At 44.2% G+C, this 25,009-nt stretch overlaps 1 protein-coding gene across 5 annotated transcripts in view; it reads left to right on the plus strand.

The window, feature by feature from the left end:
* The window catches only part of PFKFB4 (6-phosphofructo-2-kinase/fructose-2,6-biphosphatase 4), a 290,956-nt gene that overhangs the window by 253,969 nt on the left and 11,978 nt on the right, over positions 1 to 25,009 (plus strand). For all 5 annotated transcript variants that reach the window (XM_086939179.1, XM_086939178.1, XM_086939180.1 and 2 more), the window contains exons 10-13: positions 7,418 to 7,522; positions 10,285 to 10,414; positions 19,004 to 19,066; positions 22,572 to 22,636. In XM_086939179.1, the coding sequence (XP_086795305.1) occupies positions 7,418 to 7,522; positions 10,285 to 10,414; positions 19,004 to 19,066; positions 22,572 to 22,636 (363 nt within the window). The remainder of the gene's footprint in view (positions 1 to 7,417; positions 7,523 to 10,284; positions 10,415 to 19,003; positions 19,067 to 22,571; positions 22,637 to 25,009) is intronic.

Here is a 25,009-nt window from a genome sequence, read left to right on the forward strand (position 1 = left end):
GCATTACCTCTGCGTGTTTCCTGGGCTGTGAGTTGTTTTGTTCTCTGCCTCAACATTGCCTGTCCATGGGGCATCTGCTGGCCGCACCGCCCGTTCTCGGAGGGCGCGGGAGTCTGCGTGCTACAAGTTGTTTGTGTCCTGTTTCTCAATGTTCCAATCCAAATCATTGCCTTTTTAGAATACTACACCCCGCCCCCTTTCAACGCTCTCACACTTATTGTAGAGTTGGAAGGAATGTATCGGTAGTACAGTAGGTGCAGTGGCACCGGCGAACGCCAAGAGGGCCCATTACAGCCCAGACACGGGGGCGTACCTTCCACGGGTGCCGTACCTACCAGGGGTCCCAGAGACCCACTGAACCCCGGTTACTGCTCCCATGTTATAACCCAGACTGCAGCCATGGGTAGGCTGACCACCAGGCGTCCCGGATTTGCTCGGACAGTCCCGTTTTTTTCGCCAGCTGTCCTGGCAGATTTCAAGAAATTAAGTTCAGTCCCAGTTTGTAGAGAGGGTCGGCTGAAGTGGGAGGTATATTTTTGTTTTGCAAAGCAGGGATGGTTAGCAGCTGTTATAAAAAAGTAATTTAATTAACAGGCCTGCTACTGGCTTTACAAATTGCATTTTATGTGTGTTCTTACTGCCTCTTCTGTAATTTTCTGCTAAGGGGCACTGTCACTGTGTGCCCAGGTTGAAGTAAAAGTGTAAACTACCTATTTTTGGAAAATGTCCCGGTTTTTGGCTTTAAAAATCTGGTCACCCTAGCCAGGGGCCCATTTCTTTCCTTGCTCCAAGGCGCACAATACACGAACTATATATTTCGGCCCAGATATAGCTGTTTTTGCATGCAAACTTGGGACACACGGTCCACTTCCCTTGCTTGCATTAAGGCCCATGGCACCTTTGGTACGAACCTGGGGTGGGAACGTGCGTCTCTCCCTCTGGAGTTAACTATGTGCATGGACTGGAGTGACCGTCGGTACTTGAGTAGATTTGGGGCGTTGCCAGAAGCTCTGGGTGACGAGTGGTGTGCTTGTGTGTGCTCTTCTGATGGCCAGGGTGGTGTTTGAGTTCCCTGCTGTGGTATTTGATGACTTCCGGCCATGTCTCCACCTCTTGCGCCCCTCTTTGTTTAGAGCCATCCAGATGTTTGCCCGTGAAGGCCCCGGTGCTGGGGGCGAGGGAGGGGCTTCTATTATAATGTAGAATTGGGAGGGAAGCGGTCATCACAAAAGAGCCAGAGGGCACGCGGAAGACCCGATAGGTGGTTGGGTCAGAATGGCCGACTGCATACCTCGTTCGCAAATTAAGAGGTGCAGTCAATGGAACGAATACGTGTAGGGAGGGTGGGGAGCTGCCAACTCCCTCCAGGTGTACCTGACTGGGGCTTCGAGAACTGAGGTTTGGCCCTGGAGAGGGGAGTCTCCAGCAGCCCGAGTAACTTCACTAGGGGCGAGGGTGGAGGCAAACGGGGTTTCCCCTGGTACAAAAGGATGTGTGGAAGCAGGGGCGGGCTCTTGTTATGCACGCCCATCGAAGATGGGGCGAGAAAAGCCATTTAGAGTGCCCGGTGCGTTGGCCCCTGCAGCGCGCACCGGGCCTGCTTGTTCAGCTGAGGGCTAGGTCTGCGCGACTTTGCCTTCTTCTACGTGACGTCTGTGATTCCTGCAGCTTGGGGCGGGGACTTTTTCTCACACACAATTAGGTTTGTTCGACAATAAGTACCCTTCACGGGGTGGTGATTGTTTTAGCTCACTGGCTTGTGGCAGGTGTGCCTGGCTCAGGGCTCATCGCCCTCCGGTGTGTGCGTTGCAGTGCGTGGTCTTATCACAGAGCTGTGACTTTGTTCTAGCTCGGGTACCTTTGTTCTACCTCGGGTACCTTGTTGTAGCTCGAGGGCGTTATTTGACGGTTGGTTTGTGTGGCTCTGAGTAGAATATTGAACAGCAGTGTGGTATGTTCTGAGGCACTGAATCCGTCGGGATTGAATGTCAGTGGGCAGAGATGGAGTGGCTGCATTATTGGTGCACGTGCCCAGCATCATTAGCAGAGTGCACCACCAGACCGTACTATTGAGACCAGTGGCTATTGGTTCTCCTCCTGCCCGCTCAGCAGGGCCACCGTCGTCCCCCTGTTTCCTTGGCTCTTTTCAGCTCTGACATATTTCAAGATTCAATCATATCACCAGTTCTCCCAAATCTCTAGTTCACAACCGACTGGACCTCACGGAGTTCTTCAACGGTACCTGCTGCAAGGACGCATGCATAATTCAGATGGTGACATAGGGTGGATATGGACTTCTCGGGGCCTGACCATTTCCTCCGAGCTGTCAGTCGGTGGATTCAGACCAACTTAACTCCTCCAAAACGTGCATCCCAACCACTAGAGAACAGGAGAATTACAAACCAAAAATAACCTGGCATCAGGGGTTTGACCCACTGCCATCAGTATGAACTTAAGTACGAAATCTGGGAGTAATTATGGACTCCAGTCTTTCCCTGATCTCTGAAGTGAATAAAACCCCAAAAAAGTCTTTCTAAGTGGCATCTATTGTTTGATAGGTTATCCCTTCCTTAAGTTTCTGACAAGTTATAGCCCACCATCACCCTTGTTGTGTCGATGCAAATGGTCTCCAGGGAGCAGCACCCCCTCCCAGCTCTGACAACTGCAAAGGATCTGGCCTTTGGATGCAGGCCAGCTCCTGGTGCATTGGAATGATTCACACCAGTCCTTCAAGCGCTTCTCTAACTCCTAATGGCCAAAGGCCTTCAAGGCACTCTGCATTGTTTACAGATCCACCCAAACTGCGGGCTTATGCTCCATACAAGCACATTTCTTAAGCCTCTTGCATGAAATTACTCGGCTACATTTTGTTTGTGTTCAGTAGCAAGAACATAATGTTTGTTCTTGTTCCAAAGCAGCCGCTCAGTGAAAGGATGGCGGTTTTATTGATTTTAACCACGTGGCAATAGTTATAACCTTGTATTTGTCCTCCGTGCGCCCTGGTTAGGGGCAGTGATCTAGTTCTAACTCCGAGTTGGCAGCGTTGCAACCCAGGCAATAGATGCGTTCTCTACCTTGAGCAGCAGCTTTGCAAAAGGCGAGGATCTGTTCCGCTGCAAGATTAGAAAAGTACTATTGATGTGAGACTACTGAATCGATCGCTCTTAGGAATGTTGGATGCATGCCGCTTACATTTATACATGTGCCTATGAGCATTTCTGTCTACTAGATACACACATGTCTACCAAATGACACAGCTTTAGGCGTCAAGTTTTTTCTTTTCAACTCTTTAACATAAGACTTGGGCATTTACATTTGCCCAGTCATCCTGCAGGCCATATTGTAGGAATATGACAAGGCCCTAACATTTACATAGAACTCAAGAACTCATGATCATTTCTCTTATGTTAGTGATTTTATAAAGTGCAACATATACACCAGATGCCCGGACAATAGAAGAACTAACAAAATGTGCTGCTGCTTGAGAGAGAGAGCCCGAACCTCCTGATGACCAGGTGCCATGGGATTAAACGCATCGTTTTCATCATTGCTGGCCCCAAGGCAGACTTTGAGCATGAAGGGTATGCTTGTGTCTTGCTCTTGCTGATACCAGTATACAGTAAGCAATTGCAAAGACACTTCTCCATAGGATGCAGACCCATTAATAGTTTGAGGAGGGCGATCACATGGAGCCTAAATTATAAAGCCCTGGTGGAGGCTAGTTATCCTTGGACTTGACTATCCAAACATCATATTGTTAGCATCTCTTCTTAACGATACACACGAGGTAGACGTCATGTAAAGGGTGAGCTCCGGGTTCTTTTTAAGAAAGCATTTGATTCCTCTTTGTATTGCATTGGTCGTGGATAATACCTGCTGCATGTGCTTTCCTGTGGTTTCTCTTATTGTTGCTCTCCTGTTCAATATGTTCCAGCCTAACATCAAGTATCAAAGCCACTTTTTCCCAGGACAGTGGCACTCCCTGCAGCTTAAAAGTCCCAAATTCAACAGGCCAGATCAATGAAGAGGGAGCTTGGATGATTTATTAGGGCTGATGCTAATATATGCGAGATTAAGATATTTCTTTCTTATTTTCTACACAGTTTCTTCTTTCTTCTTTATTTCTATATCGCTTTAACTGCTGCTCTTCTCTTTGCCGTTTTTCCAAAATACTTGACTGTGCCTCTTAAAAGTGTTCAAATCTTATGGATGCATCTCGTTACATATGGTACCCACAATCACTTAAAGTACGTATGTTGTGATCGGTAGTCTCTGTCACCTGCTATACATTCCACCATACAGTTTAAGATTCTTTTTTTTGTATTTGTATTCATCCATTTACACCCTTTTACGTTAAAATAGCTATAGCTTTACTGTGTAGTTGCTATAAAAGCTTATAATATGGTATAGTGTGCACTTAAAAAAAAATCACTCCACTGCAAACAAAAAAGCATGAATAAAAAACATTGCCATTTACAATGCCAGTAGCTCCAACTCCAACAAATGTGAGACCTATTGCAATGTAAATAACAATGCCATTTATTTATAAGTAAAAAAAAAAAAAAATGTCATGAGCAATGCCAATAGCTCTAACTTTTCCAAAGGCGAAACCATTGCATTGTAAATGCTTGTTTTCATAGGCTGTTCAATACTGTAGTGCTGCAGTTGAAACACATGTTATAGTGCTGTTGACTTGTATTGAGGCACTTGTCAATCTGTCTGTGCTGTAAAAAGCCTTGAAATGTGTCCATAAATGTTTCCTGAGGCAAGAATGTATTTCTGATTCACACTTCATGTCCCAGTGCGTAGTATTTGTATAGCCCTTCAATCCCTGGCGGCACAGCACCCAGTGTAATGTGCATCATGGCTAAACCCTTATAGGGACCCAAAGGTGAGACCTATTGGCCATGTCAATGCTTGTTATTTGTATTGTATTGTCTACTGCGCCTTTAAGAGCTACAAAGCTGGTGCAGCAGGAAGCAGAGACTGCTGCTGGGCTCCAGCCAGGCTTGCCCCTGACCTAGTTTCATTCTTTTTACATTTTCCTGCTCCCTCTATTGTGCACTGCTGGGCAGGCCTGTAATGCTGCTAGCACACAGACGCCCTATGCTTGAGCTCCACTCTTACGCAGTGTCTTCCTCTTTGTTCGTGTCCTAGAATGTTAGGCAAGATATTTCCTCACCATCCGAGTCTAGTTTCTAAATACAGTGTAATATGGATACAGCTTGAACCGCATGATCAAACGCATGACCCTTGCGTTGAGTGTGTGGCTCCACCTTTAGACTTCTTTCTTGAGCTCCTGTGTTACTGGGGGCTTTTGTGCCCTTGAGCAGCGGCACGCCCTGAATAAAAAGCAATTGCTTATCAATGCCAGAGATTTTTGACTCTCAATACTGCTTGCTGGACTTCACCAATATTGGATGTGTTGAAAGCTGCGGTCTGTTTATGCCGTTCTCATTTCATTGCTTTGACCTGTCCCCGCGCGCCTCGAGATTCACCCCAGAAAAGCACACAAAGTGAAAGGATTGCAAAGCCCATTGCAGTTTGGGCGACTTTTAATCGCCCTTCCACCCCACAGGGCATTTTTCCAGCATCGCCATATGGGCTCTTTTCAAGTTCGTCATCACGCTTGCCTACGTTGTTCTTTGATTACTAAGTGTTTCTACTCAAGCAAGATTAACACCATTTTCCTGTCCTTTTTTCTCTTTCAAATAGTTTTTTCTTTATTTTTTCGAATGACTAGAAAGAAGAAGCCTCATGAACAAATGTATGTGTTCATGCTTGTAAAACTTCATATAACGTTAGATATTTCTTGTCCCATTTTGGTCACCCGTTCTGCATTCAGATCTTTTGGGCTGGGGTGGTGTGTGTCTCTGTATCTGTCCCTCCCGTAGTAGCTAAGTCCTAAAGCTAGGCAAGCTGTACATTCTGATTGTGTTGGAACTGTAGTAAGAGGAAATTCCAAGAACAAGGAATTTCAGTAGTCCAGTCATTACTGGACAACTGTTTTCCGTTGATGACACTGTAACAAATGGATGGTTTTTCTCACTACAATGAACATAAAAAAACGAGTTGCAGCCTAATGGTATGATCTGTGAATGATTCAGGCAGTCAAAATGGTTACTCAAATAACTGTCGTGTGTGAGTAGTGAAAGTCTACCCAGCTTACGTCCCCACCAATAAGCTGCAAGAAGATTTTTCAAAGATAAATATTCTGTCTCAAACAAATTGAGTCCTGAAGAATTTGCACACATCCAGCCGGAACCAAACGTATATGTCCCCTAAATTGATTCTTAAATATGGTACCATCGTAGTATCACTGAAGGATCAGTTAATTATTGTCGACGTCTGCAAAATATCAGAAGCCCAAGGTGCTTGCTCGCCCTGTCTTTTAATTGTATTGATTTGTCATAGTCCTCAGTGTTGTAGGCTCCAGTGAGCCAAGGACTCCTGATGCCCATTAGCCATGTTCGAAAGTGATGAGGATGTTCCTGATGACAGAAGGCGCTGCATCTGCGATTTCATCATTTTAAAGCCTAATGATCAACCGTTGGCTGGATATGGTGTTCATGAGCCTCCAAACTAGTCTAGTCGCTTTGGGGTCCTAGGTTTGTGATTGGCCAGCTTCTCAATAACGCCATAGAGGAGCAATGGTTTTCTTGAGGAAGGGGTTCATAGCTGCCTTTCTTTAATACTTTGAGAGGGAGTCATTCAGGTGGTTGTGGTATTGTGAGGGTGCGTGAGTGAGGTATTCTGAAGAATTGTTACGGTAGCTTTGCTAGTTTATTCATGAGAATGGCGTGTTCGTATTTATTATGATGCTTTCAGAAGTCAGTGGTAATAAAGGTAACTGGCAATGTCTGCAGGCCGTAGCCTTAAATTAGATCATTGTAATCCACAAAATCTGCATTCAGTACATCTCTTGTATCTTTTTCTTAATTCTACTAATTGTAGGGGTGTCCCTTGCCAGTGACTGACACTGCAATATATCGTGACTCTTCAGCTGAAAGTGTTGCCTGAACCAGAATTTGTTTATATTGACTTGCAGGAAATCAGTTCTTGTATTTGCAATAGTATGTTGATTTGGTGATCGTTTGGAAGTAGCTAATAGTCATTTAGAAAAAGTGACCATCTGGTTTCCTGACGAGGCCTAGCATTGCAGTCTAAGCCTCGCTCATCTGTTTCATATTCCATTCGTTTATCATTCAGATATTTAATTATACGACCGCTCTAGAATACGTATAGGATTTGTTGTTATTAGTTTGTAAAGTTATTGTGAATAAATAATGACGTTCTTCTTTTTTCAAATGATTTCATGAGGTTTGCACCGAATTTAGAATGAGGAATTCCTGGCCTGAAACCTGAGAATGCACTGCAGTTGATAAAAAATCTCTTTGGAATGTTTTTCTCCCCTTAGGGTGTATGTGAGGAAATGCGATATGAAGAGATTCAGGAAAACTTTCCACTGGAATTTGCATTGAGAGATCAAGACAAATACAGATACCGGTATCCAAAAGGAGAGGTTAGTGTTTTTATCAGCGTACCTCTGATATTTTTTCCTATTGTGTCAAAAATGTTGCCTTCATTGCATGCAACGTTTATGTTCTTTCAGGAGGCAGCAAGAAATCTTTTATATAGTAATATTATTTGTAGTTCTTTGCCAATATTGTGTTCGTTTGAAAAGCCTAGCACCAAAGCCGTTGAGGGGTCTTAAGGAGCTTTAAATTGATTGAGGGAAAACACCTCAATGTATCTGCCATAACTGGATTAGTTAGTCCTAATAACATGGCTTTATTTAAAAGACTTTATCTACGTCAGTCCTGGTGTTCATTCTATTAAGAGATATCCGGTGCGCCTGCACTGAAAATCATGAATAGCATCTGAAATCTGCACATGATCTTCAATTCATCTAGACGGGCAAAATCAGGCCGCATCTCCGCAGATGCACCTTCTCTTCATGTGAAAGCTTGCCTTTAATCGTAAAGGGGATTGTTTAATGTCTAACATTCGTCACCTGCACCTCTGTTAGAGTACAAGAAAAGTAACATTTGAGATATGTGTGCAGGTTGTTTTTAATAAGCGTGTTTCCTATAATAACAATTTTTTCCCTCCGCCTCTTCATTTATTAGTGCACCCGTATCTTTTTGGGTAATTGAGTCCCCTTCCCTTGAAGGATTTTTTTTTTAATTGTATACATCTATATAACCTTTCTGCCTATGTAACACATTGTGTATCCCTTGAGTACTGGGAATACTTGGATTGGAGGGCAAGCATAAATTGCATTGTAAGGTAACTTTCTTTTGCTTCCCATTCACCATGCTCCACCCCACTTGCGTAAGCTGGAAATCAGGTCTAGCCTTTTATTTACTATTTCACCAAGCAGTTGTCAACACAAGTGGTTCCCTCCACTCCCGAGCCTTCTGGGCTTTTTTCTATCATTTATCTTTATGTTAAATAAAACCCATAACATCTATCACCGGAAGGATAGCGGTCACCCCCTCTCCCATACCACTAGCTATCAATAGATGTCCAAACTCCCCACCTTTCTAGGGCTAGCAGTTCGCTTCATCTTTCAATCCGTAATCTTAAACATATCTATAATGTTTTGTATTACTTTCCCAAAAGCAGCTGTCAGAAATGCATTACGCCCCTACCAGCCAAGTCAATGCAGTAGCCTCCCACACCGGCCTTAGAACTTTAAGTGCTATTTTCCCAGGTGGGTTCCATGACACCCCCTAGTGGTTCCAGTGGTGCCTTGTCTTTCTATTGTGTCGCCTCCATAGTCCGTCCGTATGCTACTTTTCTATGTAAGTCTTTATTGCTAGTTGGCTATCCGACCATCTCAAGGTCTCCTTCTGATAACCGATTGTCTGCTTCCCTTTTCTACAACTATAACTGAGTGCGATAGCCTTAATGGTTTCATGTGGATTAACGTTACCTGCGATAGGTGCAGGATCATGAGTTTTGCACATATGAAAATAATCTAGGTATATGGGTTTAGTATTTATTACCAGGGCTCTTTCTCTTGTTTAAAGGAATATTGCTTTGATTATATTTCCTTCAGAGTAGCTTTACAAATTAACCATATACACCCCGTGATTACCGGTCTTTTTGGAAGATCTGGGGTTTAGGTCACTTGTAAGAAGCATTGGCAATACCCATAGGTCTGGCTTATAAGTGAAAGTGCCTCTTCAGTCACTGGTGAGTGTAGGCACTCAGTAACAGTAGCTCTTACATGCAGTCTTCCACAACATATCAAGGACATCTTCCATTGTGCCTAGGATGGGCACCAGCATACTAGAAATTAGTATTCTGTGCACGGAGGACCATCAGATGCCGGGGTTTCTATTAGAAATGGTCTCCAGCTTCCACCAAGCACACACTCTTTTTATTTTTTTATTTAATGCTCTTTTCCTCTTCTCTCAGATCCCAAACTTATGTCTGCTGCCATGGCACTCCAGTTCCACCTCCCACTTTGAACTCTTTCCTTCCCCAAACTATGATCTTCTCTGTTAGGGACTGCACAACTATATGGTGGGGCTGATGGCCCAGGGGCTTAGGCAGTCACCCTGCTGCTCCAAATGGACAGTGATTTACTGTATTGAAGGTCTCACACCATCTGCCCCACCCTGTGTGTGTAGGCACAGGATCCTTCTCTATTGGCTGACTGGCTTTTGGGACGCACGAGTATAGTGCACTGAAAAAGCTGATGGCCTGATGGTCTGTTCCTTTCTTGTTATCATAGCGATTGGTTTACCAAATCTTTTAAAACCCTAGTCTGCATTTGTGTCCTCACAGCTTCTAACAATATTCATATGGGGTGCTGAGCAGCTCCTGATCTCGGGGTGCCTGTTCAAGTTTGTAGTGTGGTTCTGTACAAATACCATTTGACACCAGCCTCCACTAACGGGTAGAAGCCTATGAAAGGGCCCTGGTCTTGGTCATCTTGTTGTTTTCCTGTTACTATGATGGGCAAGTGACCTTTCGAAAGTGTCTACAGCTGTGTAGACGTGCAGCAATAATTTTTTGATAACCATCCTATGTATACAGTCATTTAACTGATTCGTGTAGAAGTTCAGTTCACTTAAATCGCCTGAACAGCTGTTGTGATGTTTTCACAAGTGAAATAAACCATTAAATTGAGCTCAAACACTTCGATAAGATCATCAGTGTCCGTATTCATGATCCGGCTGCATGAAAAAGTACTTGTTCACCGTATGACTAACCAGAAAGGGACTTGCCGCTTTTCGTTGCCTTCTGACTCCTCCTTGTTCTTTCTTTCAGTCCTACGAAGATCTTGTGCAGAGATTAGAGCCAGTGATCATGGAGCTGGAGCGCCAGGAGAACGTGCTGGTTATTTGCCACCAGGCTGTAATGCGATGTCTGCTCGCCTACTTTCTGGACAAGCCGGCGGGTAAGTATCTGAATGTTTCAGGGGGTAATGTCTGTGGTACTCATGTTTGACTCGTAAATTGGGATGTATAACAGTGTCTCAGACACTGTTTGCGATTCCTAACGTGGGTCGCAAGTTGCATGCCTCTTGAATATTAATTAGGCAAGCACAATTTGCGACCCCATTTGGAATGGCTCGGACTCCCAGGGATGGTGGCCTGCTGGGGTAGGTGGTAAACTGAGTTTTGCTGCTGCTAATGCGGTCGCAAAACAATTGCACAATGCATTGTGATTCGCTATTAGGAAGGGACGCCCATTCCTAATAGCGGGTTGTAAATGCTATTTTGCGAGTCAGTGACTCGCAAAATTGTATTTGTACATACCATTACCTTTTTTTTCAGTCGCAAACATGCTCTGATACCTTTGGGTCGAGTTTGCACCATATAAAAATCCCAAGAAAAAAAAAGTCATTTGCTTGGGGCCTGTAGTGAAAACATTCTAGGAGGTAGTTTCCTGATCACAAGGATCAATCCACAGTTCTCCTGTTGTATGAGACATTAGAAGAAATGCACATAGGCATCGGTACCTATGAAGTCCACCTCTTAAGACATCTACCCTCCTCAGTCCATGTGGGTGGATACTCTGGTCCAAATCCCATGTTTTTGGACTCCAGTTTGTGACCTCACTGTCCTCTCCTTTATTTCCTGGAGGGTTTAGATGAGTGATGATTCCTGGGCCCCAGAATAGGATCTCATTGTGAGTATGTTTTTAAAGGGCAACATTTCATTTCCTCACCCAGGCCTGGGTGTAGGAGAAGGATTCCCAATTCTCCTCTCTGGCCATCCTGACCCAGCGACCCACTCAATGTAACTGGATTTGTCATCGTCATTGGTGCAGTATTTTGATGAAATAAGTCGTGCTCTGATCTCTATTCTTCGGTTCCTACACCCTCTGTTATGATTCTAGGCTGTTTTTAGGTTTCGCCTATTATCATTCGCTTGCGAATGTAATAGGCGAGAATTCAAGTGCTCCATCGACTCGTCAAACCACTGCGGTTTTTTCACAGTACATGTGAGTCACGTGACCACAAAAGCGGGTCACGTGACCACACAAGCACGCGCATCTCCCTAATCCGCCTGCCACACTTCTCCTCCCCTCGCTTGCATTCCCGCCCCCCCCCAGCAGGCTCTCCCGCCCCCATCCGGCTTCCCTCCGGCCATTTGCCAGCATTGCGAGGCCATTTGCCTTTACATGGACGAGAAAGCGCAATAACGTGCCAGAAAAGACTAACTAAAACCACTCGTAGCAAATGCTACCCGTTCACCACGGCTACAGAGGCGCTTCGAAGCCAATGCGATTCACTTTAACCATGAACAAGCACTGGCGTTGCCAATAGGTTTCGCATTTGGAAAGTTGGAGCTATTGGTTTTGCAAATGACATTTTATATTTATATATTGTTATTGTCAATGCCAATAACGATATATAAATATAAAATGTCATTTACAAAACCAATAGCTCCAACTTTCCAAATGCGAAACCTATTGGCAACGCCAGTGCTTGTTTATTCTTGTTCCACTTGCTCAATAATTAAAAGAAGCAAAAAACATCATTCTATCTACTTTGGTATTTAAAAAGTACCACATAAATGTTTCATCTGAAATTTAAACCCACCCACATTGGAGCTTCAAAGGTTCACGTGTCTTTCAAAACTGCTCCTCATCCAGAGAGATGAATTCTGAGTTGAAGAAGCAATCTGAAAGTTGATGCGCACCTGATGTCCACAATAGCAGCCAATGGCACTGAGCCCCTTATCTCTCTTGTTGTGTTCCAATTACCTGGCTTGCCATCGCTTTTACGATATCTAACTTCACTGTAAAACCTCTGCATCGCGTAAATTTCACTTACGCTGATGTTTCAATAAACTACATTTCCATTATAAACCAATATCCGCTGTTCATGCTTTGAATGCATTGAAAATTAGGATGTGGTTGCCAACTTTTCAGCTCTTGCCCTGCTGTCGGCCACTAGAATTATTTGTACTTTGGCGCCACCTGCAGATTAGCTGCGGAAGTATTAGAAAATGTAAACGTAAAGCAATAAATTCAAGCCAGCATTTATCAGTGGCTGTCTTTTACTTCATGTCACCTCGACATCTACTAGTATTGGGTATTGTTTTGATTACTAGTCACTTTTCACGGGTGTTAGTACCTGATCTCAACTTCATGCGACAATAGGTTTTATGAAAATGACTGGTACTGCAGCAGATTGTACCTGGGTACCATGGAGCAAGCTTTGCATTTATTACTAATGTAGAGCAGAGAAAAAATATATATATTTTTCACTCAAAATATAACATTTATCAAATATTTTTAGGACTAAGCAAACGCTCCTTGTTTATTTTGACGAAACCCTCAACTACATTAACTGCAAGAATAAAATTGTTTTCTGTGTTTCTGATATCACAAAAGTGAAATTTACCCAAAAAAGGCGTCGTCCTAGGTCATTTTTGTGCAATTCTGAACCCTAGGTTAATAGAATGCCCGCATTCTTGAAAGAATAGTGGTGGGGTTAAAACAAGTATGTTCCAATGCAGACCGTACACCATAATCTCTCTGAAAAGGTAGCAGACGAGAGCATTGTTTTAGGCAGGAGATTTTAAAAAGTACGAGATGTGTTTTTGTGTGTCTAAAACCGAGGTTCCTTTTTGTGTCTGAGCAGTAATGCAGAGGCGGGGAACCATTGAGCTTCGGGGATGACAGGAGAGACCGAAGATACATAGTGATTGGTTGACTGACAACCATAAATAGTATATTAATCACAATGTCAGTCCTCCTTGCACTTTGGACATCGTTTTTGGATCTTTTCCATGTCAATGGCTGCCTGTCTGACCCGCCTTGGGAAGTAGCCCCTTGCATCGATGGTTAGACACAGATGGACCTCTGCTTTGCAATGCCTCCAGTCTGTTAGCAAGTACAGTCCAGACCCCAGCCTCAGGAGAGCACTTTCTGCCTTTTTAGGTTTTGCATGCACAGCACTTTCGAAATCTCTTGCATTTAAAAAAAGAAAAAATCTGAAACTGGGCTTAGAACCCACCCATTATTTACCTTTACTTGCCATTGTCTGGCTCCCACGTCACTGTAGTTTCCTCACTGGTCAGCACCTCCTCTTTGCCTCCGTCGTTGTGCCGCGGAGCCTGGACCAATTACTGCTTCCAAGGGCTAGTGTCCTTCCACTGGCTGCATGCTTCTGCAGGTACTGTTTTCGGATAAATAACAATGCTGCTATTCCGACTTAACCACAGAAACAGGGTGTCTCCTCCTGTTTGGGTCAATAACGTGTTCATCTCTAATTACTTTTTAATTGATGAAAAAAGTTATGGGGTTTCCACCCTCTCCCACCTGTTGCCCCATACCTTCCCCTTTCACGCTGTTGCTTGTCCCATTGCTTTTTATTTTTTTTTATTTTAAAACATTGTCCTTTGCAGACATATATTAAAACAGCGAGGAACAGTTGTAAACGGTGAAAAGGTATGCCTCCCTGGAAAGGGTGACTTCCTTGAACATGCACTATCCAGGTCCGTGCATATATCCTGGTGGAAAACAACTTTGTGTTGAGAAACACTATCTAGATCCCGATTTGTGTGTTGGAGTATAGATTGTTTGACGGCCATGCAGTGTTTAGTTACCAGCTAGTCCATTTAAGATTCTTAGCAGATCACTGCAACTCCCACACAATTCTTCATCTTCGCCTCTGCAGCATTAGTTTACATGTAAAAAAATATGTACAGATGAAGACTTTTAAAGAAGGCTTAATGTTTAATTCAACCGCAAACCAGCATAAGTAACATTAACGTTTGTAAACTTTAGAAAAGTTTGTGAAAGTTGGTTCAGCTAATCTGGCCTGGCTTAGTCGACCAAATCCGACAGGGAGAAAGTCTGGGGGCAATGAGGTAGATGTGGACAGCTGCCTGGCCACAAGTGTGTTGCAGTGCAGTTTCAGACTTTACAGCACAACCGTTGTGGACTTGAATGGAGTGGTCCTGATGCTGCAGATGCAGGAGTTGAAGATGCTCAAGGATGCTCTGGGGGCTGTTGTTTACGGGTGTCTTTGCGGTTATTCCTCGGTCCACGGGTAAGGTGGTGTGACTTTGGCCACAAAGGTCAGGGTCCCTTGAAGGCCTCTTTGAGACCAAAGAAGGCCAGCAGCAGCTCAACTACCAGTCTTTGTCCACAGCGGTCCCAGCGATATCCTTTGGTGGGAGCTGGTGTCCTTCTTGGGTGCCAATTTGGACTCCAATGGCACTCACAGAGTGCAGCTGACTGGGGTGCAACTGTTGGCCGTCGACGATGGGTCTCTTTGGGCGCCCAGCAGCAGTTAGTGATGATTCTCCTAACTTGACGAAATGGGCTACTCCAGCTTCAGTGACCCTGGATCCACGAGGTCAGCCGACTGATCCTTGGAGCCACTTCTCTGGTTTGGGGCTGGGGAACGACTTTTCCCGAAGCCACAGACATAGTCTTCCCTCTGCTATCCCAAGGTGCAGCAGGTGCAGTCCAGCAGACTGTGCATTCTCTCTTTGTGCAGTCCAGGGGGCATCAGGGCAGTCTTTCTTTGGTCCTTGTTCCGACGTGATCTGAGGGTTAGGGTGCCATATTTATTCCCAAAAAGTTCCCCGAGGGGGTTGATGCAGTCACTAGCCAATGGGCTACCAGGTCCCCTCCCTCGTGGTGACTGCTTTCCGGCTATGTGTGGCATCTGGCAATCCCAGACCTGCACTATTCTGCCCACTCTCAAGATGTTTGGACCCTCCTCGGATGTTAGGCGCTAGGTAGCCCACCTTAGAGGTGTGGCTACCTGTGAGCTACACACCCATAGGGAAAACTGGTTTGGGCACTGGTCTCCCCTCTCAATCCCTGTCTCCAGCCTGTCTACCTGATCAGACTGCAGCCCCTCAGGAGTGTGAACGCTATTTGCCCACCCAAGATGGCTTCGCCTTTGACGCTCACCCATAGTGCTTTTTTTAAATTTTGTTTTGTATTTTCATTTTTTATTTTTACTTTAAGCCATGTAGCTCAACAGACCAACTACTGTTCAACAGACCAACTTCTGTTCAACATGTAAAATATTGACAATGGCAGTAGATTTCGCATAGGCAAAACCTATTGGCTTTGCTAATGCTTGTTTAGATTTGTATTTATTATAGAGTGCAGGATCTCAATGACCTTAAAGCTTGTACATAATATATTAAGGGAACATTGGGTCCTTCACTTTACAAAGAAAGGTTAGAAGTACAGGCAAATTTGAGAGGTAATAAATACAACTGGATAACACACAAAGGCACTCACACACACTCACTTTTTTTTCATGATACTTTCCAAAACAAGTCTCATCCAACTCTGCTCCTTCCTGGAAAGTTTTGGGGTGTTCCGTTAGGCAGGGACCGAGAAAAAGGGCGGTCCCAAAAGCTGCTGAACGGAATTGCATCAAATGTGGCAGAAAGCTAGATCTTGGCCCAGAAGGCGTGCTTTTTAGATCTCGCCTACGACGAACGCGCTGAAAGCGCGTTCTCGCAAGCGAGAACTATAGTCGTCGTCTCAGCAGTCTGAGACGGCGAAGGGAGACCAGACCTGGCCGCACGCAGCGTTTCCCCACAGGATAACGTTGTGCGCGCGGCCAGGTCTTGTGTCCACAGCATGGCAGGAAAGGATCGGATCGCGTTGCGCGCCTCTGTGGAATGCAGGGGAGTCTGCATACCAGCGCGCGGCGCTGATAAACAGGCAGGTTATTTTTTTTGTCGTCCGTCTCTGAGCACCCGCTTCACTGCCATGCGCCTTGGAAACCGAAACCTAAGAGCCTCGCGACGTGAGCTGTCTACGGTAGAAGCTCACACGTGCGGCTCTTAGGTTTCGTTTTGACTTGTAGTTGTATTTATTCAACTCGGCGTTTGGTGCAAATCTGAAGGGCCCTGCGCCACCTCCAAACCCGGCCTGCTGGCCTCGGACGGCTCCTCCGGTCCCCATGACTTCATTCAGCAGACCACAACATGACGCCCACATGGAGGTGGCCCCCGCCAGAGGAGAAACGAAAACAAGGCCCAGTGGCAGCAGGTAACCAGGAGCGGGGGGAGCAATCAGTTAACAGGTTCGAAAACAGGTTCAAAAACGCAGCGACACAAACCTGCTCTCCCTGTAGTTGCCACGATATATACAACAAACATAGCTGCCAAGGTTTCAAATCACTATGTGTGACATTTTCATCATTTCGATGTAATTATGGGTGACATTTTAATGACTATCAGTGACACATTCTTGCGGGATGCGGGATGAACCATAGTAATGTTAAATTCAGTCTATTTAAATGTTTACATCAGTTATTTTGTGTATATATTACACATATACACCCCATCTTCGTGATTGCAGGTTGTGGGTGGCCCCACCAGTCCCCCTAACATTCAGTTCTCGACACGCCTCTGCTCTTTCATCGTGCACAGATATAAGGGCCTGTGCCTTGGAACCCGCCGCTGAGTAGCTCATGCTCTTGGGCTAGTGAGGAGCCCTGTGACCCAGGCACGCTAGGGGGCATCTCGTCTGTAAATGTACCATTGTTTCGGAGTCGCTTATTCTGGAGATACTCATTGTACTGCTTTTCATTTGGAGAAGTCCGAATTCAGAACTTTTTACTAACTATACGTGATTTGTTATGGATGGGATTGCTTGAGAAGCTTTCCTAAAGTTTCATTAGTCTTATCATTCTGTGACAATGTGGCCTGCCAATCTGGAAAAGCATCATATATGTTGCAGACAAAATTAAAACCTCGGCAAAGATCTGTTTGCTGTGTTATTGAGAGGTTTCCTCCCTGAAATCAACTCTTTGGCAACGTTTTGCTTCAGAAGTCCTTCCTGGAGCAGTGTAGGATCGAAATATGGCGCTTTGAAGTCAGATCAGACTGCCAGCCTCATGTAACCCCAGCGATGGGTTCAGTGCAGGGTCGCTCGATGAAGGGAGCCCGAGGCTGTTGAATTATGTAATGCAATAGTGGGCCTGGCAATTGGCTGACCTCGTTACAGTAAATGTCAATGCATGTCCGCTTTCAGGTTTTCTAATTTCAGCAGTTGGTCGCCCCGGCATCCATAATCTTCAGAATGCTTTAGGACCTTCACTTACACACGCACACATTTACTCCTATACATATGTGTGCATTTATTTCTATGTATTTGTACACATCTAATTGCACATCTTTACGTGTATATGTTGTGCTCGCATATTTGTGAACATTTGCTTTGGCACTGCATATGTTTGTCACTGAAAACACCAAAGGATAAAATTACGTTATAATTGGCTACGGTCATTTCATATATTTAACAAGCATTTGCAATGCAATAGGTCTCGCATTATTAAAGTTTGAGCTATTGGCATTGCTAAAAATAATGCAACACCAATAGCTCAAACTTAAATAATGCGAGACCTATTGCATTGCAAATGCTTGTTGTTATTTGGTATAAATCCGTAAATATAAATATTTCACACTGCAGGAGGATCTGCAAAGCAGACCGATCTTATGATAAGATCTGATTGGATGCCCTCGCACCAACAAAGATATCACAGCAGCCCTTTTAGTAATCTGATGTGAAAAAAGTATAAAAACCCATTATAGGGCCTGGTGGGTTGGTCCCATATGGACTGGCTTCGCTGCCCCGGGCAGGGCGAAAAACCTTTTTAAATGGTGGCCAATCGCCCTTTTTTTAAATTAGCCCCCAGGGGAGTCAGCTGTTTGTTTGGGGCGGATGGTGTGCGCCCAATCCTCCCAGAGCCTTGCAAATGCTTTGGGGGACCACATCCCCCAGGGCCGATTTATAGATTATGGTGAGCGGGGTGTGCGACCCGCCCCGAGCCTTGCAAAGCCCTGGGGAGTCTTCCACAGTGGCCAGTATTTACATTTTCAGAAAGAGGGTGTGCAGAATGCTGCGTTTTCCCAGGTGGGAGCAAAGTTAAAGAGTGCCGGCTCCCGCCAGTACCACAGTAGGTGCTTGCTGGGGAGCCGGTTGAGGCAGCAAGGGTATAGGGGCTCCCCCTGCACCCCCAATGAATTAGTAGGTCGTGGGTGCTCTTTGTTGCCATCGTGACAGCCTATTTTAAGGAAATAGGACGGCTCCTGCCGGCATTTGTTAGGGGTGCTGTGGGCAGCCAGCAGGGGCAACCAGATTAGTGTGCAAGTTACTAGGTTGATGACTTTATAGAGCACACATAGGGTCTTTGCCTCCGTGACCTCGTGTCCTTGTCCTAGTGGTCTGCCATCATAACCCAAATACCCACTGTCCCAGAGACTGTCTCCATTCACAAGTCTTCAGCTCCCAGCAAACCCTTAACTCCTCCCTAGCCAACTCCCCCTCCGAGCCACCATTTCCTTGGATGTGGGTCTTTGAAAAATGCACTTGAACTATTGTCAGGGAGTCACTGACAGGGGAGACATTGTGAGAGGTCAGGGTGATGGAATGGGGGAAACACAAATAATGGATGGGGTTACAGGGTGATATAGAATTCCTTCTATCAGAATAATGTTCTATTCTCCTGTGTACAGAAATAATGTACATTTCTTTTGCAATTTTCTAGAGGAGCTGCCTTACCTGAAGTGCCCACTTCACACCGTCCTACAACTCACTCCTGTGGCTTATGGTGAGTATGATGTGTTTAACCAAGCATTCAGTGTATGTTGCATTTATTTGTGCATTGTTTTTAGCAGACATGACCTCGTAGATGGAACACAGTGCCAAGCCCAACTTCTCTCTTACTGTATATGCCTTCTTTTACCACCCAAGCAAAATAATGTGCAATTTTAAGGTTTCTGCTTGTTCATATTTTCTGTTTTTGCTTATAAGTAATTGATCTCCTCTTAATCACTCACAACTATGGCTGATATGGAATTTACAATCAGTTACTGGGACTGATATAGCAATCGGGTGAGCAACGTACTTCTCTTTTCCCTTTGGTAGAAATGATACAAGAGCTAGTCAAAGGAGACATTAAGGCAGTCCCAAGAAACTTTTGGTCTTCATTTACTCATTTTTCAAGTATTTTGGTTAGCAATACCATTTTACGTATTCCCCTGGTTTGTGAGAGGACGATAACTAATAAGCTAGATGAAAACCACATTAAGACTGCATCCATTGAACACTCTGGGTTTAGTGGCGTTAGATTTCCCTTCTAAGGGGTCGTTGCTCCAGGTATGATACTGGCTCTATCGGACCTAAATACACATAGTTTCAGCTGAACACTATGGCGAGAATTGTTAAATTTCTAGTGTAATCCTCTGTCTGCTGGAATCTTTCTCATTATGCTCTTTATAGCTGCTCTGTATAATAAAGTGGATTATAGAATTTGTGCCCAGTCAACTGTGGCCACATTTCCTAAGAATCCCAGTGTTCACGGATTAACCTTGAACAAACGGGAGAAGTAGGTTAAAGGAGAGGAACAGCGAAGCTACAGTTAGGCTGTTTAATGACGATGCATGCACTGGAGCCTTATTGATAGACTTTCTCGTACCCAGAGAGCCTAGATAGAGAGTTGGAAATTTCCATCCGTCTAAGAAAATGTTTGAGCATCAGGATGCCAACCGAGGCAGCCTACATGCATCAACACTGCTTCCTTATTGTATATTACATGGCAGTGGGGATGTTGGTCTTGTTCACCTGCCTACAAGCCCCCTAAACCCTTGCCTAAGTGATGTGTGTACTGGCTGTTTGCAAGCACTCTGGGAAGGCAATGGTAGTTGGGAAGCAGAGGGACTTCCTTTATGGAGGAACACGCCACTTTATTGAACTGTTCTGTGTACCTGGCAGAGGGAGTTACTTATAAGTGCATGCACAGAGCATGCAAAAATAACTCTGTACATGATACATATTCACACTACTTCTGGGGGCTTGTGAACAGGTAATGCCAGACTGCCGGTCTGTGGCTGGCTATTCCATTGTCTTTGGCAGCATATATTAGGTGGGTATAAGAGTCTGCTCCCGATGTCTCCCTCTTCCATGTGTACTAAAGCCTGACCCTCACTTTCAGTGCACTATGTCCATCCCATTTCTTTAATCGGCTGACACCACTTGTAGGTAACCACCCCTCCCTTGTCATTTTAATCACCAACTTAGATCTTTTGAATCAGAACAGTCAATCACATGAGGCCGAACTATGTCCTGGAGGGAGGGAGGGAGGGGTAGGGGGGTAGGATAAGTATGCAGGCTCCCACTGGTATGAGCTGTACATATACACACCCTTTACATGGGCTCACTTGCATGGGCTCACTGTACATACTTTGCACCACTACTGCAGTAATTCAACCCCAGTGGTGATAAAGTGCCACAGCAGCCAGAAGTAACATTTCCTGTGAATTTAGTTTGTACACTATACCTAGGCTGTGGGGTTTTAGGTTTAAACCTATAATAACTGATAAAACCCCACTGAAAGAAAAATAGCCCTCACTGGTGAAAACATATAAACACTGAAAAAACACCTGCACAACCACAAACTAAATGCCATTCAAAGAAAGGAAAAAGAAAGTGAAAGAGTCCTTTTGTTCTTACTGAAGGGGTCAATAAAATGTAACTTTGTATTACAAGCTAGCAGTAGGCAGTAAGAAAGACTGGCTAACATTATTCTGCTTGAGTTTTGTTCTTTAGGGATGCCACTAAAATATTGTTTCTTCTTCCTTTTACTTTTTTCAGTTTTATGACCTTTGGTCTAAAGATGCAGGGTTTAGTTTCACGTTTTAGGTTCAGTTTAATTATTTTATAAACTGTAGAGAATCTGGACATATCAAACTCACATTTGATACTTTGGCTGCATTTGATTCTTTCACTAATAGGTAAAATGGCTAGTTTCATAAAAAAAATTCCTAATATGTGTCACAGAGAATGGGTAAAAACCCTTAATACATCAGACCATAGTTTCTAGTGGGTCAGTATTGATAGTAGGTGAATTCCCAACACCTCAGGCTTTAAAGGCAAGGTATAGTGACTAGTATATATATTACCAAGCATCTGGGATAGTGGTGAACACGTGACACTAGACTTTTGGAAAGCATGGAACGCAGAGTCACTTGTTATGCTCTGCAAAAAAAGGTTCTTTCCAAGTTCAACAAAGATTGGAGTGATATTGTTTGTATTTGTAGTGATTCAGCTACGTATATAAAAAATGCGTGTGATTACCTGTCAAAATTGATACTCGAGCTGAAATGATTCCCTGTAGGAGATCCTTGCCACTTGTTAGATGGTATGCTGAAAGCATCTTTACAATCTTCAGAGTTAATGAGGGATGCTATTGACTTTTTAGTCCATTCTGGTGCACTGTTTTCTTATGCCCAGGAACTAAAACACAGATATTTATCATTTCGTGCTTTATGTGGCTTCAAAGAAAGAGTCATCCCAACTGTGTCCCTTAGCTAACGGTTCTCAGCCCAAGGGACTATGAATGCTGAGAGGGCCTTTTCACAGAAGTTTACATGGGAAGGAACGCACGAGCGCACATGACCAAAGACTGACTGAAGAAGTATTGTATGGTGTACTGCAATAAGATTAATTTGCAAAAATCTCTTTGGACGTCATATACACTATACCTACACTGTCTATATACCATGTTTTTTCAGTGCAGAAAGCAAGCAATGATAAAAGCAAAACGTTCTATAAACACCGGAAAAACACTTTTTCTGTTGTTTTTAGTGGCGTGAAAGTGTGTAACCACTGATAACAACTGTTTTTTAAGATATTGAAAACACTGAAAAAACCCCACCAGAATTTACCAAAAATAGAAACTGAAAACAGGACAGCCTAACTATACCTGTTTGATGATTTAATTGCAGATTATATTTCCATTTTCAGAGTTTCGATGCTAAACAAAGGTAGTTATTCCATCTACATAAACCACTATCCCCTACTCTTTGCAAAACAAATTTAATAGGTATTAGGTGAATAATTTGTAATTGTTGCCTTAGTCGCCATTTGTGACCACATTGCTCATCTTTTTTGTTCCCACAATCTGCTGAATTGTGCATACGTTCAGAATGTGCCTTTACATTTGACTCACTGGTCACACTCCTTTTACACTTTTTTCACATATCCTTAAAGTTTACATTTAGGTGTGTTCTTATTCTGTGTTACTGACCAATTGTTAACTGAAATTGTGTTTCTAGGTTGTAAAGTGGATGTCGTCAATCTGAATATTGAAGCGGTGAACACACACCGAAATAGGCCTGAGGTAGGTCATGAATTTTTCTTTACAAAAATAAGAGATATGGGACCTGATGTTTGGTAATCATGAAATTTTATGAAAAGCTCATGCAACCTCAAATGTTATGAAAAGCTCATGCAACCTGTTTCATGCAGCCTGATTTGCACCTTTACACTGAGGGTAAGCTCAGACACTAAAAGTCATTGTGAAGAGTGCTTGAAAGGCAGACATGCAGTCTGTTTACAACTTTCTGGGGTAGACACCGTTTTCCAATCCACATTATTACTCCAAAACGTTTCTTGACAATGTGATCATAGGTTAAATCAGTCCAAAGCCAGAAACCTTGTTTTTCAAAAGGTGTTTCTTTCCTTTAGTAGGGCTCCCAAATAGCTACTGAACCTTGAGTAAAATGCACTTTAGGTGTCCATGTATGAGTGTTAAAATTCCTCACCATAATCCATAATCGATAACACAAGCCAGAGCTTATCCACTCTGTTCTAACAGCCTCAGTATATTCTGCATAAAAGACTAGAAAACACTGATTTGTTTCTTGGAATCGCGTCCATCAAGAAGTAAAAGACTCTGAAGGAATATCTGCTATTTCAACATCCCCACGCACCCTGAGGCTCCTTGTTTGGGGGCAAATTATTTCAACTTGGAAAGTCTGCATACTGTAAAATGTCATTATTCAACCTTGTTCTGTGCATTGTTTATAGTAGGTCATCCTATTGTCACGGTTTTAACAGCTTTGTAGATTGGTTACATACCGCATATTACCCACATTGTGGTACAATGGTTTGCTCATTGTCTCTATAGCATTTTTTTTATTTTTTACATAGCACCTATACTTTTACCTTTAATCATCCATTTCACCACACAATGGAAAACCTCTAATAAATAAGAGAAACAAAGAGCACACTATTTTTTTAAAGCCATAATTCAAAAATCTAGCCAATGGAACACAGTTTTGTTTGGTTTTGTTATAATTGGATTTTCAAGCACTCTGCACATTGTTTTAGATGCAATGAGACATGTGGCTTTTTTGTGAAGCAGGCAGCCAACTCCTAGGAGGAAGACACAATATCCTATATTCTCTTATCCTACCGTCTACATAATTGTTCGCCATGTTCTCTATATTTTCTCAACCTTCACTTACTCATCCCCACCTCTTTGACCAACCCACCAGTTCAAGGGCATCACCCCGCCCGTGGATATTGTTGCCTTACTCAGGGGGAACAAATCTTAATGCTCAAACGGGCAATATATTTCTACCAACCCTTTAATTATAACTGTCCAATTCTTGCCTAAATTAACCTCCTTTATCTTTTCTACCTCACAGGGAAGAGACACTACCAGTCTTTCACCTGCTACCCCCTTTCTGGCCAGTGAAGTCCTGTTTACAGTCGTCTGTTTGATCGAGCACCCTACCTCTCACTTCAATATCGGCCTGACTACGCAAGTTCAACTGTTGTTCCCCTTAGAATAATTACCCTATTCTCCCACCCCCTCCATCAGTCACCACCTTAGACGGAACACTCAATAGATGAATCACAGGTAAAACTGACTGCATACTCTTTGTACGGGCAAGACTTCAAAAAGGAGGACCTGTATAATATTTTCACCAAAATTCCCAAGAGGTCCACTGAATAGACTGCTCGCTATCGCCGTCATATTCACTGGTTAATATTAATATTAGACTGCTCTCAGAAACACTTTTCCTGCACTTTAATGAGGGAGGGGAATCCTCAAGCAAGAATACAGTTCCCATATGTGATCCACTCTACTATTAGACTCCAATAACAGTCCTCCTCTTAATCGCTGAAGTCATTACAGGTGGATTGTTCTTCAATCAGTGACACTTATAAAGCGCGCTACATACCCGTAGGGTCTCAAGGCGCTGGGAGGGGGGGGGGGGGGCGCTACTGCTCGAACAGCCAGGTCTTTAGCTTCTTCCTGAAGGAGAGGTGGTCTTGGGTCAGGCGCAGGTCGGGAGGGAGGGAGTTCCAGGTCTTGGCGGCCAGGTAGGAGAAGGACCTTCCTCCTGTAGTCGCTCTTCGGATGTGGGGGACAGCGGCGAGGGCGTGGTTGGCTGATCGGAGGTGGCGTTTGGGAGCGTAGAAGTTGACTCGGCTGTTGAGGTAGCTCGGGCCTTGGTCGTGTAGGGCTTTGTGTGCGTGGGTGAGGAGGCGGAAGGTGATTCTTTTGTTGACGGGGAGCCAGTGAAGGTCTCTCAGATGTCCGGAGATGTGGCTGGTTCGTGGGATGTCGAGGATGAGTCTGGCTGAGGCGTTCTGGATCCGCTGGAGTCTCTTCTGGAGCTTGGCGGTGGTACCGGCGTAGAGGGCGTTGCCGTAGTCCAGTCGGCTGGTGACGAGGGCCTGGGTGACGGTCTTCCTGGTC

This window comes from Lissotriton vulgaris, chromosome 9 (assembly GCF_964263255.1).
Source record: "Lissotriton vulgaris chromosome 9, aLisVul1.2, whole genome shotgun sequence".
NCBI classification, from domain to species: domain Eukaryota; kingdom Metazoa; phylum Chordata; class Amphibia; order Caudata; family Salamandridae; genus Lissotriton; species Lissotriton vulgaris.